The following is a 16658-nucleotide window of genomic DNA, read 5'->3' as shown; positions in this document are numbered from 1 at the left end:
TACCAGCACTTTGTTGAATCTATGCCATGAAGGATTAAGGCAGTTCTGAAGGCAAAAGGGGTCCAACCTTGTACTAGTAAAGTGTACCTAATAAAGTGGCCTGTGAGAGTATGAAGTCTATAGAATCAATTGCATTATATAAATTGTTATAAGAGTTTAATTACATTGTCAATTTACATTTAATTATTTTTAATGACAGGCATCCATACCACTATGATCAGATGCTTTCCATCTTCTGCTGTTTCCTCACAGTAGGGGAACATTTTGAGAAAATGTATTTTTAAACACTGCTTCTGTTCTGAATTAAAAGAACTAATTAAAGAAAACAGTGATTTTCCCAGTAGAGGCTGTTTGTTTACATCAGTGTTCCAGCCCTGTGTGAGAGTCAATTTTGCATAATTCATAACATAAATACCAAGTTATTATTATCTGCATCTAAAATATAGCTTCTGCCCTTGATGCGCACTCTTCTTTGTATGTACTGTAGATTTAATCCCAGATGACACATCCCTCGTTTGTTTAACTTATATAATCTTTTTAAACATCTTATGTCCAAGCTAAACATAAACATCGACGTCTCCTCACCAAGTCAGGATGTTAGACGTTAACACTCCTTATTCAGGATGGCGTATGGTGTCGCAATGTTTTGACAGTGAATGACGTGAGCACCGAAGCACAAACTGGCAATGCTGTGGCCCTCGGGGAGCGAATTTACCAAGCCAGAGATATGTCATTATACTACTGCTTATTTTGCATTCTGTGCCATGCTGCCAGAGTTGGACAGAGAAGCGAGACAGTAAACCCTTATGCTCGGTAGTGATATAGCATGAGTTTGCACAGCGATATTATTTCCATGTGCACGTTCACACTGTGCTTCCATACAGACCCCCAGGTGCATTAAATGCAGCGCAACCAACGGTAAGTGTGCCATGTGTTGCCCCTTTGCATTCCTCAGCTCATTTGTAACTAGTGTCAGTGGGAAAATCCAGATTTTTGAAATATTGCTGGCTGGAGTTGTACCCCATGGAATCGCTGGAGAGCCAACACAGGGACTGTAGTGTGCTGCGCGCTCTGTAATTAAAGGGTGCTATAGTGCAGGAGTACTGAGGTGAAGTTTGTCCCACTCAGCTGAGGATATTTCAAGCGGCGCATTACACTGACTGAGCTGTGGGGAAAGTTCCAATCCTCTGAATCTTCCTATTTATGGGACACTTTGCGACTTTTTAAAAAAAAAACTCTGTTTGCTTGCTTGTTTGTTTATTTATTTTTGACCCCTTGCTCCATGGGAAAATATTTTGTGCCTCAGACGGTGTTTCTGTAGACCGGGTCAGAAAGAAGTGATCCTATGGTGCTTATGGGCCAGTGCTTACATGATTGAATCAATGCCACATGTTCTTGTAGAGCTGGCCCATAGTGTAAAGGTCAAGACGGATCTTAAATGAACAGCCCTGAGCTCGTTCTCAGAATCAAGACGGTAATACCTTAATGTGCATGTCGGATTTGTGGCCTACAAGAACAGAGTCCTTTATTTTTTCTGCTATAAAATAAATTGGCATATGTATGAAAATGAATAATTCTGGTTGTGGTGCACTTGCTATTGGCTACATGCACATCTAGCGTTATTCAGCCAATGATAGACTCAAGGCTCCTTTTGCAGCATTGATGTTGTAATGCAATTAAAATACATTCAGTTAAATAGACTTAAGCATTCATTAAGTTGTTCATGTGTAAAATGGGATGAAAAAGAATGTGTAACCGCTAGCGCTGTCAGGATCAGCAGGCAATCGCAGAAACTCCATTGAAAATACTGTGGTAAAATAAATATTTTAAACACATGGCGGGGCAGAAATGGAATTTAATGCAGTGCTTCATGTCTGGTCTGAGGCCCCGTTTACACTAATACATTTTAGTTTAAAAATGCATAAGTTTTGCTACGGTTACGCCATCCGTCCACACTACGCCGGAGTTTTCAAGCGTCGAAAACGTTTAAAAAACGCTAGAGGGGCCATTTTCATTTTAAAACTCTGCTGCTCCATCTTAGTGTGGATGGGGAAAAATGCTGACATCTAAAAACGAAGGCGAGCTGCAGACATTCGCCTATCTGATTGGGGCTTTTTCGTCAATATTAAGTATCCTACACACATCTTCAAAGAGAACAGTGTAATTAACCTCATTCACATCACCCTGGCTACGTTGTTTCACTTTCTAAACAATATGAAAATATGTATAAGGAACTGCCTATTTTCATTTTGATATTAGCAACTTAACAGACAGCAGAAATGTTGAGGCGTCGTGTAGCTGCATATTTATATGAGGGTCATCTACACTGTATGCGTATAACAAAACGGAGCCTATAACATTACAGCTTCCTTTTATTCTCATTGAAAATACGAAACATACCCTCTCTTTTGATGAATATCAGTTTTAATAATCAATATTGGCCATTATAAAAGTATAACGTACTGTAAGTTTATACATTATAGAAAATAAAGGCAAGCAATCAGTCAATATACAGAATGTACGTCGCTATATTAATTATTAACTTATCTTTGCGCCCAGCTAAAACATGTTACTTGAGAACAAGTAAGATTCAAAAGACTAAAGTCAGAGAATATGTCATTAGATAGAGAAAACAAGATGAATTAAATGTCACGTTCAACAAATATAGTGAGATTAGATCTGGCGGTAGATCCTTGATGAACAGTCCGACGAGCACAGCTCTCAACTGGGTAGATGACTGCCTGAGATGACTGCCTGGAGCTCAGACATCCACATATGCTGCAGCGCATGCCAGTGTCTCTGTGTGTGTGTGGTCATGTATAAGCATTTTCAGTGGTGTGGTGTAGATGGAGAGCTGTTCAGAAACGCTGGGTGAAACGCTAGTGTGGACACGGATCGTTTTCATACTAAAACTTCATTTTAAAACTAAAATGTACTAGTGTAAACGGGGCCTGAAACCCGCTTCCTATCGGATATCTATCAGGCAGTGAAGATCATTGATTTTTAAAGAAATCACACCATAAACATGGCAATTTTATAATGGAAAGACAGTTTACTGGAAGCGCTGAGGCTGAAAGCGCTAAAATTAAGTGAGATTTATAAACTAATTTCAAGAGGATCACATGCTTATGTTTGTTCTCAGCTGTTCCAGCATCAGCCTATGATTGACTATCCAATCAGATGATTCCTAACTCATTAAAAATAACCTGAGTTTTTCTTATCTCAATCTTTTTCGCCTTGAAGGACCCCCCCCTACCCACCCCTTTTCCCCCTCCTTTTCAGATGGGCGACACAGCGGCCCAGTGATAAGCACTGTTGCCTCACAGCAAGAACGTCTCAGATTAAAGTCCTTACTAAACCAGATGACATTTCTATGCAGAGTTTTGCTAATTCTCCCCGTGCTCGCGTGGGTTTTCCCCGGGTTCTCCGGTTTTCTCCCACACTCCAAATAACACGCACCCTAAGTAAATTGAACACACAAAATTGATACCATAGTCAACCTCTTAGCGAGAACACCTCTCCTCAGTCATCCAGATCCATCACTTAGCTAGAAATAAGCCGGGGGGAGTTTATCAAGATCTAATTGACCTCAAACTCTCCTCTCGCCCTGCAAACGGGAGGGAGCCCAGGGCTCGAGGATCTCATAAGCTCAGGGCTCTCTCCTGGGATAGCATGCCAAACAAGCTTTATTGTCAATCATCAATTAAGTGTGAACTCTTGAGAAGTCCATGTGCATATACCCCATTATCATACAGACAACCGAAAAGTAATGGATCTAGGTTTCTCAAGCCTTCAGTACTTAAGAAGTATCTGGAAGTCGCTGAGACTCTAGTTTCAGTATGTTGATGTACTTCAAACCAAAATGGAGTATTGAGTAAGGGGAGGGCTTTCTTTTTGAGCATCATGGAAGGGCGTGTTTAAGATTATTGTGATTGAAGCCGTAAAACTGATGTCAACAAAGAACTGGCACTCCAAATGTAGAAGCAAATGTTCAGACTTCAAATTCCAAAACAAACATTTTTTTCCCAGTAGATTGTTTACCTAAAGAATAACAATGTGCACTAAATAAACAATGTTAACAAAATAAACAATGTAAATTTTGATTTCACATACACTGTAAAAATACTGGGATACACACAATTCCTACATGTTGTCCCAAAATAAATCAAATAAAGTAACTTAATTGTTTTTATAAATTTAGGTAGATTTAACATTAACCAATTATGTTGTCCCCCCCAAAAAACTCAAAAATTATATTGATTCAGCTAATTTTATCTAAGTAGTTTGACCAAGCAGCAAAAATCATTTTTTGAGTTTACACTTAAAATTTTATCAGCTTTGATGTTCATTATGAATGATGCTGTATGAAATTAATTTCTGACTTTTTTTATTCATATACTTCTCTTAAAGTAAAAAAACAGGAAAGCATACATTACATTCAGTCTAGTTTTATGTCTTTCTCAGGATTATTCTTTTTAAATTACACTTGACTACTTGTACAGAGAGTAAAATCTAAAATTATTTGTCCTATGCTTGTATTAAGTGTTTTGATCAAGATATTCTTAAAAGTACAATTAATTAGGGTTTGCAGCCGTACACTTTTGCTTGAGTAGCCTATTAAATGCTTTATTTACATAGTTTTACACATTGTCTAATAAATGTACATGGTCATGTTTATTTAGTGACAAGTCAGCTTTGGGTGGAATAGCTTAAGTAAATAAAATGTGTAGAACTGTACCGACAGAAATTCAATGTGTAAGAGTATTTATTCTGGAATATTTTTTTACAAGTGTTATTAAACTGAAATCAAAAATGTTGAAATATGTTATTTATATACTTTTTTAAATGTATAAAAATGATATACATTTTACATGTATTTTTAAAAGTTGATTTGTTAGATATGTCCAATCATATATCATATACATATATAAGTGTAATGCGACATTTTCCAAAAAAAATGTCTCAACTGCATGGAATGAAACTTGGGATAGTCAGGACTGCAAAAGATTTTATCATTTGAATCTTTCATCACTAGGGAAATGAAGGACACATAGAGGCTGCATTTGAAACACTTTGACTCAGCAAAAGGAACCAGCTTAAAGAGTCATTTGTATTAGAACTAAACTGAACTGTATAATTTTGATTCAGCAAAAAAAACTGACTTGAATCTTTCTCTCTAGAATCGTAATTCACTAGTTGTGCTCTATGCAATTGATTGTTTTTGATTTTTCTTTTAAATTCAGTTTTTAATTACAACATTCTGTCCATAATCATTAACCATCAGGAAAATCACTCAGTTTAACCTTTTTTTTACTTGCTTCCCCAACGAAGACATAATTGCTTTTTTGACATTTTGAATGTGAACCAGAAGGCAATTTGATCTTAAAGTAACTGTTTTAAATGACAAGTAACATGCTGTTCCTTATTGTTTTGCAGTGGTCATCATGTGCTCAAAGGCGGACATAGTACGAGACCTTATGCTGGCAGCACATCGGCGAAAATTAACCAGCGACAGCCACATCTTCTTCAACATTGAGCTCTTCAACTCCTCGTCCTATGGTAAAGCCCCACTGCTGTACACACCGTAAAGTGCACTGATTACAGAGCTTATCTCTATTCCCAAGATGAGCCATAGTGAGACGAGATTGTCCAATGACCCTGTAGCACAACGAAGCTATCTGAAGTGAACTGAGAGAGGCCCAGCTCTCCTGCTTGATAGAGATTACATTCAAGAGACATTTGGCTCAACACAATAGTGCCTGGATATTGTCCGGCGCACAAGTCCAGGATGTTCCACTGATGTTCCTGTGCATATCTAAAAGGCCCATTGTCACAGAAGTAATCGAGTAGAGATTTCAGCCATGGTCTTTCAGGGTTTATCAGCAGATACAGGCAAACGTGCTTACCATGAGATACTTTTCTCATTATGTGAACATGATTTGTTTTTACATACATTTCTTTTTATTTCTTTTTCTTTTTTACAGGGGATGGATCCTGGAGGAGAAGAGACAAATATGACGATGAAGCCAGGGCTGCCTACAGCTTTCTCAACACTGTAACGCTGCTCAGGTCCACTAAGCCAGAGTTTGAGGACTTCTCCATAGAAATGAAAAAGTCACTACAGCAGTCCAACATCCCTATTTGTGAAGATTGCAGTGCTGTACGTGAGTCTTTGAAAGAAATTTACTGAATATACTGAAAATACATATTATTTAATCAAACTAGAACAGTCATATACTGTCAAATTTAAAAGGGAAATGAAAATCAGGCTCATTGGATTTCAGATTATTTCTGTCTGGTATTTTATAAGTGATATTTGAAAATATATTGATATTATATTAAGATATGGTATATACATAAAAATAATTAGTTATGAAAAATGCTATTTTAACACATCTAACGGATTTCCTACAACATTAAAGGTGAAGTATGTTAGTTTGACACCCAGTGGTTTAACTAGGTAATGCATTCCTGGATCAAAACAAATGCAAGCACAGGTGACCAGATTGAAGACAAACAGGAGTGAATCTGACTATCGAGCCTAAAGGCTGATTCAAGGTTGATTTAAGTCATTTCTTAATAAAAGCAATAGCACGCGATAGATGACATTTATTGCCATACTACTGAAAGCAGCAGCAGATACTTCACCTCAGATCTTGAAAATAAAATAAACCATTTGAAATTGAACTTCAGAACTGTTACTCAAAACCAACACATATGATGGATTCAGCATCTACAATTAATAATGTTAAAGAGGTTTATTATGTATTACTTAGATTATAAACCTTACCAGTTTGTGAGTGAGTGCACTATTATGTGCTTCTGAATGGCTGTATTTAAATTTCATCGTGTTTTGTCTGGTGCAAAAAAACAAAAACAAATTGTATATCACTGCAAATCTAATCAAGTAGTGTGTTGTTAGGACACAAGGTTAGCCTACAATGTAACTTGCTCCCCAAATGGTTACATTAGTAATATTTATATAATTTGCTAATTAATAACCTCATGTGAAACTCAATCTGCGTCTCATTTCGGAGTCTGCTTCTGTCCACCAGAGGTCACATTTCGGTCACGGATGCATGCTTTGAGAGCCTTCATGACTGAATGAATGAAATACGCACCCGGGGAGCTGAAATATAATTGGCTAAAGTGGCATTGAACAGGTTAAAAGAACCAAAACAAAGAAAGCATTCCGACACGTAAAGTAAATTTTAAAGCAGAATATCTGACTTTAGCATTGTTTTTCAGATGAACAAGAATGTTCACTTGGCATGTTTCTTAAATACCTGCAAACGTATGGTATTTTTATGCTTTAGAAGTCAAAAACTTACAACACCTTTAAATTGATTGGTAATGAAAATGCAAAATATCAACTACAGTAACTGCATGATTTAGTTTATACAATGCTGGGGCATAATTAACCCTGTATAAGATTTAGTGTCATGTTTAAGTCAGAATTATTAGTCCTCCTGAATTATTCGCCCCCGTTTATTTTTTCCCCCAACTTCTGTTTAACGAAGAGAAGATTTTTTTCAACACATTTCTAAACAAAATAGTTTTCATAACTCATTTCTAATAACTGATATATTTTATCTTTGTCATGATGACAGGAAATAATATTTGACTAGATATTTTTCAAGACACTTCTATACAGCTTAAAGTGACATATAAAGGCTTAACTAGGTTAATTAGGTTAACTAGGTAGGTTAGGATAATTAGGCAAGTTATTGATTAATGATGGTTTGTTCTGTAGACTATCAAAAGATATGTAGCTTAAAGGGGCTAATAGTTTTGACCTTAAAATGTTTTTTTTTTTTTTTTTTTTAATTAAAAACTGCTTTTATTCTAGCCAAAATAAAACAATCAAGACTTTCTCCTGAAGACAAAATATTCAGACATACTTTGAAAATTTGCTTGCTCTGTTAAACATTATTTGGGAAATATTTAAAAAAAGAATCAAAAGGGGGCTAATAATTCTGACTTCAACTGTATTGCATGATACACAATAAAAATGAGTGCAGTATCATACAAGTGCTGCTTTGGGGTAATTTCTCAGCTAAACAATATATGTTTGATTATCAAATCAAATTAATTAAACAACACCATAAAATCGGTTAGATTTAAAAAAATACAAATAGTTTTTGATAAATGTTTGTTTATGTAATGCAAAAGATATAAATCTTAAAGCTTATTAATGTGACAATGTTGCAAAACCTTCATGTATACTTTCATACATACCTTTTTTATTGTTCCGTTACCAATATACATCTAAATCAGACAATCAATCAATCAAATGCCTTCTTACAGTCACCTACGTTTTGTGGCCTGCAATAGCCAGAGAGCAACTAATTCCTTTATTCAGCCAGTTTAACATCAGAATACAGCACACTCACGCTATAAGTGCTTTTGAATGGGGTTCCTTGGCTTTCCATACAGGCCCCATATTTTGGTCGGGCTCTTTGTCCCCATCATTTCAGCTTCTTTTGAGAAGCCGTCAGAGCTTTTCTAAAGAAGACAGCAGGAACTGTCTTTCTGAAACAAACAATTGTGCACGAATCGAAGTGCCAAGGTTAATAACCTCAGTGGGGGCCCTGCCACTTTTGACTGGCTGAATTGCTGTATCAACAGGGGCCACAAAAGACTGGAGCTGGACCTTTGTGGGGGTCCACCACCAAGTTGAATGAAACATATTCAGACAAAGGCCATTCTCGTTCCAAATATGAATGTCAAGACTTCAGTGTGCTGAGCACAATTATTTCATTGTACGAGTACACTTCACAAGAAGCCATACCTGATAGAAGCACGGGCTAATGTGATGTTTCTCAAACTTGGCCTTCTCCTTGTAGCTGCCGCATGTATCTGACAGCCGTGTTCATGCTGAATTAATGAGCTGGATGAAGAATGCTCACTTTATTCATTAAGGAAGGTGATACATTTTTGGAATTGGCTTGGAGTGAGTGGTGTTCTTATGAGCATCCACACAGACTTTTAGCAATTCATACTTGCTGCCAGGAAATGCAGCCATACTCATTTGCAAAAGAACCCCCCATTTGCAGAACGTAAATCTGCTGGATAAACGACAGTTTCCACTGTTAACATTCTAGAGGTCGACTGTAGAATCCATCTACAAAGTAAGACCTTTGAAAGATTGGTGAAATATGGATATTGAAAAACTGCTGTTTTAGATCCAAAGGCTGTGTCAACTGTATGATCTTTGCGACTCTAAAATGAGCAAGTCTGTGAAAAATGCTAAGTATTTTTATGCACCGATGACCAGTAGGTGGGTGTGTTGGATTACCACAGTCATTAAAGAACATCTTTTCTGTATTACACTATAAAGTCTTTTATGTTGTCATGTTCGATTGGATTTCTCCAAAAGTTTCCAGTTAGAAAATCCTTTGAAATTATCCTAAAAGTAGACTGCATTCTTCAGCTTCATTAACCATTTACCAGCTGAGAAAAGATAGGTTAACCGAATGATACTTAGTAATAGATGTCATCTTGGCACCTTCTGTTAATTATTTTCCTCTTCGCTGTGCATCAGGTTATCAAATTCATGCATGACAAACCTTCTGAGGCTCAACTAATCTCCAAAAGTTTTAATCACAGATTTAGCATTTCTAAAATTCCAGTCTCCTTGGGACTGTATAATCCAATCATAACTTCTTAAATCAGGTGATTGCTGTTCAAGTGGAGGGTCAAGTTTCAGCTAATGATGTTTTAATGCTTGCTGATGTACATTTCTGCCTGTATTTGAGTAGAACTGCTTCAAAGTTCTAAAAGTCTAAGATGAAGAGTCAGTGAAGCAACTGGGAACATACATTATAGATGTTCAAACTCAATGCACTAGACTGCATATGAAATTATGGCCACCCATGATTGCCTCTTTCCTTTTCTTCTTGACAACTCTTATCTAGAACATGATAGGCAGTCAACCGTGTTGCTGACCATTAAGGGCCCCTAAAACCATCTCACAGGATCTGAACACACTGTGGCCGATTGGCTACACTGAGACAAACAAAGGAAGTCTCAGACCTATTACAGACAGTTTGTTCTGCTTCAGTCAACTCCATTGATCAACAATGGATGGTTTCGCTGTTTTTCCAGAACAGACACTTCACACACAAGTTTGACTCAACCTGCAAATACAACCACTGAAATGCCAAAACGTTATTACATTTCTCTACATAATTATAGAGAAATATATAATTCTATATTATTATCTGTATGATTCATTGTAAGTAACTAATTAAGAATGCAAAATGAAGGACTAGACATAAAACCATTAAAATCTATAAATGACGAATTTCAGACTTTAAGAAATGTAAATTTTATCTTATTTGCCTTTTAAATTTATATATTTATCTGAAGTTCTTTTATTCGATTCATCAATTCATTTCTGTTGTAATGTTTGTATGCTGTTTATGTATTTCTTTATCCAGTTAGAGATGTATGTATTTTGAATAATATTTTTGTAGTAATTCTTCAATTTATAAATTGTTTTAAGAAATAATCAGTAGGTTTATTTTTTCCATTGTTATTTTAGTATTTTTTATAAAAAAAAAAAAAAATATATATATATATATATATATATTTTTTTTTTTATTTATTTTTTTTATATATATATATATATATATATATATATATTTACATTTTTTAAGTTTTATTTAAAAAAATGTAATTATATTTTATAAACATTTCATGGTAATAAGCTGAAATACATTTTATTTCATATATTTTATTTTGTTCCAGTTAATATTTATTTTATTTTTAAACGAAAGTTCACCAAAAAATTCTGCCATCATTTATTCACTCTTTACTTGTTACAAACCTTTATGAGATTCTCTCTTCTGTTGAACTGTATAAAAGTTTGGAACCACTCGAGTGTGAGTAAATGGAGAGTAAAGTTTTGTTTTAGGATGAACAATTCCATTAAGTAACAAAAAAACTATTATAATTTTACTATTTTCGTCTATGGTATGTCTTGCTGCCTCTTGTTGTTTTAAGTAATGCAGTAAAGATTATAGAAATAGTTTACTTAAATAGGACAATTTGCTGTTAATTTATTCACCACAGTTTATCTGAGATGTAGGTTACTTTTTTCTTCAGTGGAATATTTAAACAAATTTTAAGCTGAAACTGTTGTTCTTGGTGACTGAAGAAATGAAAGTCATTCATTCATTTTCCTTCAGCTTAGTCACTATTTCAGAGGTTGTCACACTGGAATGAACCGCATGGTACTATCCCAGCATATATTTTACGCAGCGCATTGTTACAACTAAAATTCCATGACTTTTCCAAGACTTTCCCAGAACTTTTAAGTTCATTTTCATGACGTAATGTTTCATGTAATGTCTACATATACATGGTTAATAATAAGAAAAACAATGACGGTCAAATTTATTACAGCATATCCTAGAACACACAACAGTCTATTTTGTTTACATTTGTTTTTATATCTATGTAAAATTGATTTTGATAACCTTTTCCAGGTTTTCCATGATCGTATGATAGACTACTCATACACTACGGCTAAATTAGTTTATTCAATCCACCTATGCTTTGGACTGTGGGGGAAACCGGAGCACCCGGAGGAAACCCAGGTTAACACGGGAAGGACATGCAAACTCCACACAGAAATGCCAACTGACCCAGCCGAGGCTCGAACCAGTGACCTTCTTGCTGTTGGGCGACAGTGCTAACTACTGAGCCACCGCCCAAAATGCAAGTCAAGGACTTTAAAAAACATTAATTCATTAAAATTAATATCCACGGCTACTTAACATCAAATGAAGTTAGATGTCTGTGTAAGAAACTAAACATTATTCTGAACCTTATTTTTTTTTATCATCGATCAAGTTTTGGCAAACAATCCTGAGTACCTTTGCAAATGTCTGGAGTGAAGTTTCCTAATGGCAAATGGCAAAGTACCAGTAGCTGTTGACTTTTTTTTTTGTTGCATTTCAACTTACCAAAAACCACACTGTAAAAAATTATATGATCAATGTGATATGATAACATATGTTTTTAGGTCATTGTAGCTTATTAAACTTATTCATATAAAAATATATAAAAAATATATAAAGTTATTCATGTTCTAACTTAATTTTATAACTTACACAAGCTGTTTTAAGTCAGTTTAACATAATATAAGTTCAATGGACTCATGAGATTATTTGATTCAGCTTAAAAATGCAAGGCAACCGGGGTTTTTTTTCTTTACAGTGCATGGTTTCAGCTAAAAAAAAGTTTATTGTTACACAGAAGACAAAAGACCTGTCAAATATTCATTTTTGTGCAAACCACCTTTATTATTAAGCAACATTATTGTGGTGAAAGATTTCATGCAAGGTCATCACGGAATTTAGAACTCATAGCATTTAGACTTTGATTTTCATCATCTGGAGAGGTTTTGCCAATCAACATAAAGGCTTAATCATGTAAGGTTTCGAGTGGGCTTCAATCAAAGATAACAAGTTCTGCTTTAGCCACTGAATCCTAAATGAATACAACCCCTTCACATACAATAGATGATGATGTCCCATAATATTATTATTAATAATAATTGTTTAACATTTATTAATTCATTAATAACATCCAAATGTATGCTAGTTAACATTAGTTAATGCACCGTGAGTTAACGAACTATCAATGAACAACTCTATTTTCATTAACTAACATGAACAAATACTGTAATAAATGTATTGTTCATTGTTTGTTCACGTTAGTAAATGCATTAACTAATACAACCTCATTATAAAGTATCACCTGTTTTTCTAGCAGTAGATGGAAAAGCTGTGTTCTGAGCTTGCTGTCATTGCAGAATTGCCTAGTAGTGACAGTGAGACTTCAGTGGGTCATTTTTCACCGGGGTGAGGAAACTGACATGCGGTTGCACCTTTTCATGCCAGAGCCTGAAGTTAATCAGCCCAAATAAACAGACACAGGCTGATTGGTTAAACAGTGAGTCCAGTGAGCCCTGAGGATGAGTTACTGTACATTCACTCTAGCGTGCTGGTTTAATCACAGCAGCTGAGACCACTGTGAATTAGTCATTATACAGCTCTCTCTCACCTCCAATTAAACATAAAAGAGTTTTCCTTTAGAAATATATATACTGTTTATTAAAATGTTCATTCATTTTCTTGTCGGCTTAGTCCCTTTATGAATCCGGGGTCGCCACAGCGGAATGAACCGCCAACTTATCCACCAAGTTTTTACACAGCGGATGCCCTTCTAGCCGCAACCCATCTCTGGGGAACATCCACACACTCATACACTACGGACAATTTAGCCTACCCAATTCACCTGTACCGCATGTCTTTGGACTGTGGGGGAAACCGGAGCACCCAGAGGAAACCCACGCAAAGGCAGGGAGAACATGCAAACTCCACACAGAAACACCAACTGAGCCGAGGTTCGAACCAGCGACCTTCTTGCTGTGAGGCGACAGCACTACCTACCGCGCCACTGCCTCACCCTATTAAAATGTTAGTTACACTAATAACAAATTTTGGTCAATAGAGATTTTTGCTAATGGCTGATTCTGATACCAGAATCTCTTGCATACTTATTTAAACATCACAACCCTTCAGTTTTCAGTCAAAAAACAACCCAAAGTACTTTACATATAAGTCAATCAGCAGCGGAAAGTCTAAGTTTTTCATTTAAGTTTATTCACACATTTGTGAATAAAATATAAAAAATATATTTAAACAAAATATCTGATCCCATTATAATAAAATAAACATAAGTGTTAAAGAGACTCTTAAACTTGATAAATAAAATGATACAAAGTGTGTGCAATTGCAAAGAGTAAATATTAAACAATCAAAGCAAACCTTTAAGGTAAATCAACACCTGTAAGGTGTGAATAATAATGATACAATAAACCTCAAACTCTGTAAACAAAACAAAATATGATAATCAAATCTAAGCTTTTCAAGTAATGGAACTAACCATCATTATTACGCAAATTGTGCAAGTCTGACAAATTTACATCCCAAGCTTATTGAAACTATGGCGCTTTTGTCACGATCACCAGCGATCTAAACTCCATAGATCACTGGAAAATATGCACTATCACTAACGGACTACAAATCCGCCATTTCATGGACTACATCTCCATACATGCACTCCGCTCACACACACACGTTCCTTATACTGACTGATTGCACACACAATTTAAGCAGCACATACACAGAACATACACATACATGAGTCTTGTTTACATCCAGTGACATTACAATGTGTTTGTTTTGTCTTGTTTTGCTGTGCGTTTACACTCGCCTTGTTATTCTGTTAATCCCTACCTGCCGCCAGCCTTGTGACCATCTGCCTTTTATTGTGACTACGGTTCGGGATTGCCTTTATACATCTGTTTGCACCCGTGTTGACCATTGCTTGCCTGACCTCCTCAATAACCTGCATGTGAATCTGAACTCTGTTGTCAGTGTCACATCCCCTGGTTACAGTTTCATACCGAAACTCCATATCAAATCTTTTATTATCGATATTGACAATGGTGTTCAGTCAGTATAATATCAATACCTTACTTATACTTAATCGCCCAGTCCTAGTACATATGACCCCTTAAATTGAATTCATTTATCACATTCCAGATACTACGATTTGGACGAGTTCTCTGTCCATGATAACACACTCCTTAGCAAGTGTTAGGTTATTCTTTAAATTTGTTCTGCTGCTAAGTGGTTTAGTCACTCATAATGGCTTTCAATCTAGATTCTCTTAGAGCCAGAACACACCATGTCGATAGTCGGCCATTGGGCAATGTTAGGCCATTGGTGAGCATCTATCAAGCTAGTCTGCTTGGTGTGTTCCACATGTTGGCTCTTGCCAGTATCACATTGATGGGAGTTTGCCCGATTAAGCAAACAGAATTGGCACTTGCATCTTTGGGGCCATCAGCGCGAGATAGAAATCTGATTGCGTGTTCAGCTATGGTTCAGAAAGCAAATCAGAACACACAGACCAAAAAATGGCAGAGACGAAACCAAGCAAACAATGCAAGTCAAGAGGGAGAACTCAGTGCCCTATCATACACCAGGTGTGTAGGACATGACTTGTTAAAATTTTCAGATCAGCACAACTGTTATTTTCATATTTTGTGCCACAGTGTTTAATTAGCAGATCCATTTGCCCACTTTGTGGACTCAAGGGCGTGCTGATCTAAAAAGGACGTGTGTTAAGGTGCATTGTTGGCAGGTTGCTATTTTAAAGCAACTGAAATAGACTGTGCCATTGACCAACTCAAAGCTGGTCTAAAGTCAATGGCACAGTTATTTTGTCATTTAAAGAGCATGATAGTTATGCACCAATGAGTCCAAAACAAGCTTACACATTGCTTAATAAACGCAGGATGTACAGCAATACACAAATATCTTTACATGAAAAATAAAGGATTAAAATGTTATTTTCTACATAAATATAAAAAACACTCCCTCTATGCCCTGCGGAATACGGCTCTATTGTAGTCAGTTTATCCATGATAATATGCATTTGTATAATGTTATTAATATTAGCAGTATTATTGATTATATGCAAATTTATATTATGTTTTAATAAAAACAAGTTACGATTTGTCCAGCTGTGAGATTTTGGAGATGTATGCATCACCATATAGCTTATAACTTTGGTGTGGTTTTTTGACCACACTTCGTTATTATTGTTCATTCGTTTGCTGGAAATAAAACTGAATTTAGAAATAGTTTTAAAACAAATCTTTGTGCTTAACAAACAAAATTAAAATATAGGCTAATGGATGTCTTCAGTGCATACAACATCGTTTCCTTATCCACGAAAGTAAAGGAGTAAAGAGTAAACATAAAGTAAAGAGAAATTAAATAAGCCGAATTGAGAAACTCATTATTTATCCTCACGCAGACTGTCTGTTTAACTGTTTTTCCACTTGCAAGGTCCACCAGGTAAATCGCAAATGCGTCAAGGTGACAAAACTGACTCTTAAAAGGAATGAGAGATGAGACTCTGATTGGTTTAATGCACGTTATGCTCATAACACACACATAACTCTCATAAGGAGAATAAGCACAACACTATTAGACCATGCGCCAGTGCCGTATTTTTTCTTAAAAGCTCAAAAGTGGATTTGGACAAGCCCTTAATGCTTTTACGCCATGCGCGTTAGACTTTGTGCTTAGATCGTTAAAGAGCCTGTTATAGAGCCCACAGAAGCCAGCTGTCATCACATTGTTCAAATATTTGCAAACAATATGGATTGGATAGATGTGGAAAAGTACATGCTCTCAAAAACAGCAGGTGTTCATCACCACAAATGTTTTGATGTTGTGTTGGTGTGTCCTGGGCTTGTGCCATTTGCTTTAATGGGCCACTCTTTTTTGCGAAACTTTAATGAATTGTAAAGATGCAATAATTTTTTGCATGACCGCATTCTCTTTTTGTGGGTAGAAGGTACAACCCTTTGACCTTCATCCAAACAAATAAGGCTATTAGATAGTTTCAGTCTCTTTAGAACAACTTACCAACTCTCAAATCATTGGCTGCCTGTTAAAGAGCCCATATTATACATGAAATAGGGTCATATCCTGGTTGTAAGGGTCTCCAACAACAGTCTAATATGCATGCAAGGTCAAAAAACACTTTCATGGTCTTATAATCTG

The 16658-nt window shown here is 35.9% G+C and overlaps 3 protein-coding genes across 23 annotated transcripts in view; 2 read left to right on the top strand and 1 right to left on the bottom strand.

Annotated features, from left to right (window-relative positions):
- The window catches only part of epg5 (ectopic P-granules autophagy protein 5 homolog (C. elegans)), a 1176376-nt gene that overhangs the window by 944504 nt on the left and 215214 nt on the right, over positions 1-16658 (top strand). The gene's annotated exons all lie outside the window — the stretch shown is intronic.
- The window catches only part of arid3c (AT rich interactive domain 3C (BRIGHT-like)), a 225781-nt gene that overhangs the window by 127366 nt on the left and 81757 nt on the right, over positions 1-16658 (bottom strand). The gene's annotated exons all lie outside the window — the stretch shown is intronic.
- Positions 1-16658, top strand: part of npr3 (natriuretic peptide receptor 3) — a 38413-nt gene that overhangs the window by 7736 nt on the left and 14019 nt on the right. For 2 of the 3 annotated variants that reach the window (XM_087252695.1, NM_001102673.3), the window contains 2 exon segments: positions 5437-5559; positions 5985-6160. In XM_087252695.1, coding sequence (XP_087108821.1) covers positions 5437-5559; positions 5985-6160 — 299 coding nt within the window. 3 annotated transcript variants of the gene reach the window in all.

The sequence above is a fragment of the Danio rerio genome, chromosome 5 (assembly GCF_052040795.2).
Source record: "Danio rerio strain M-AB ecotype USA chromosome 5, GRCz13ab, whole genome shotgun sequence".
Lineage (NCBI taxonomy): Eukaryota > Metazoa > Chordata > Actinopteri > Cypriniformes > Danionidae > Danio > Danio rerio.
The sequence above is the reverse complement of the archived record's forward strand: the minus strand, read 5'-3'. Positions and strand labels throughout refer to the sequence as shown.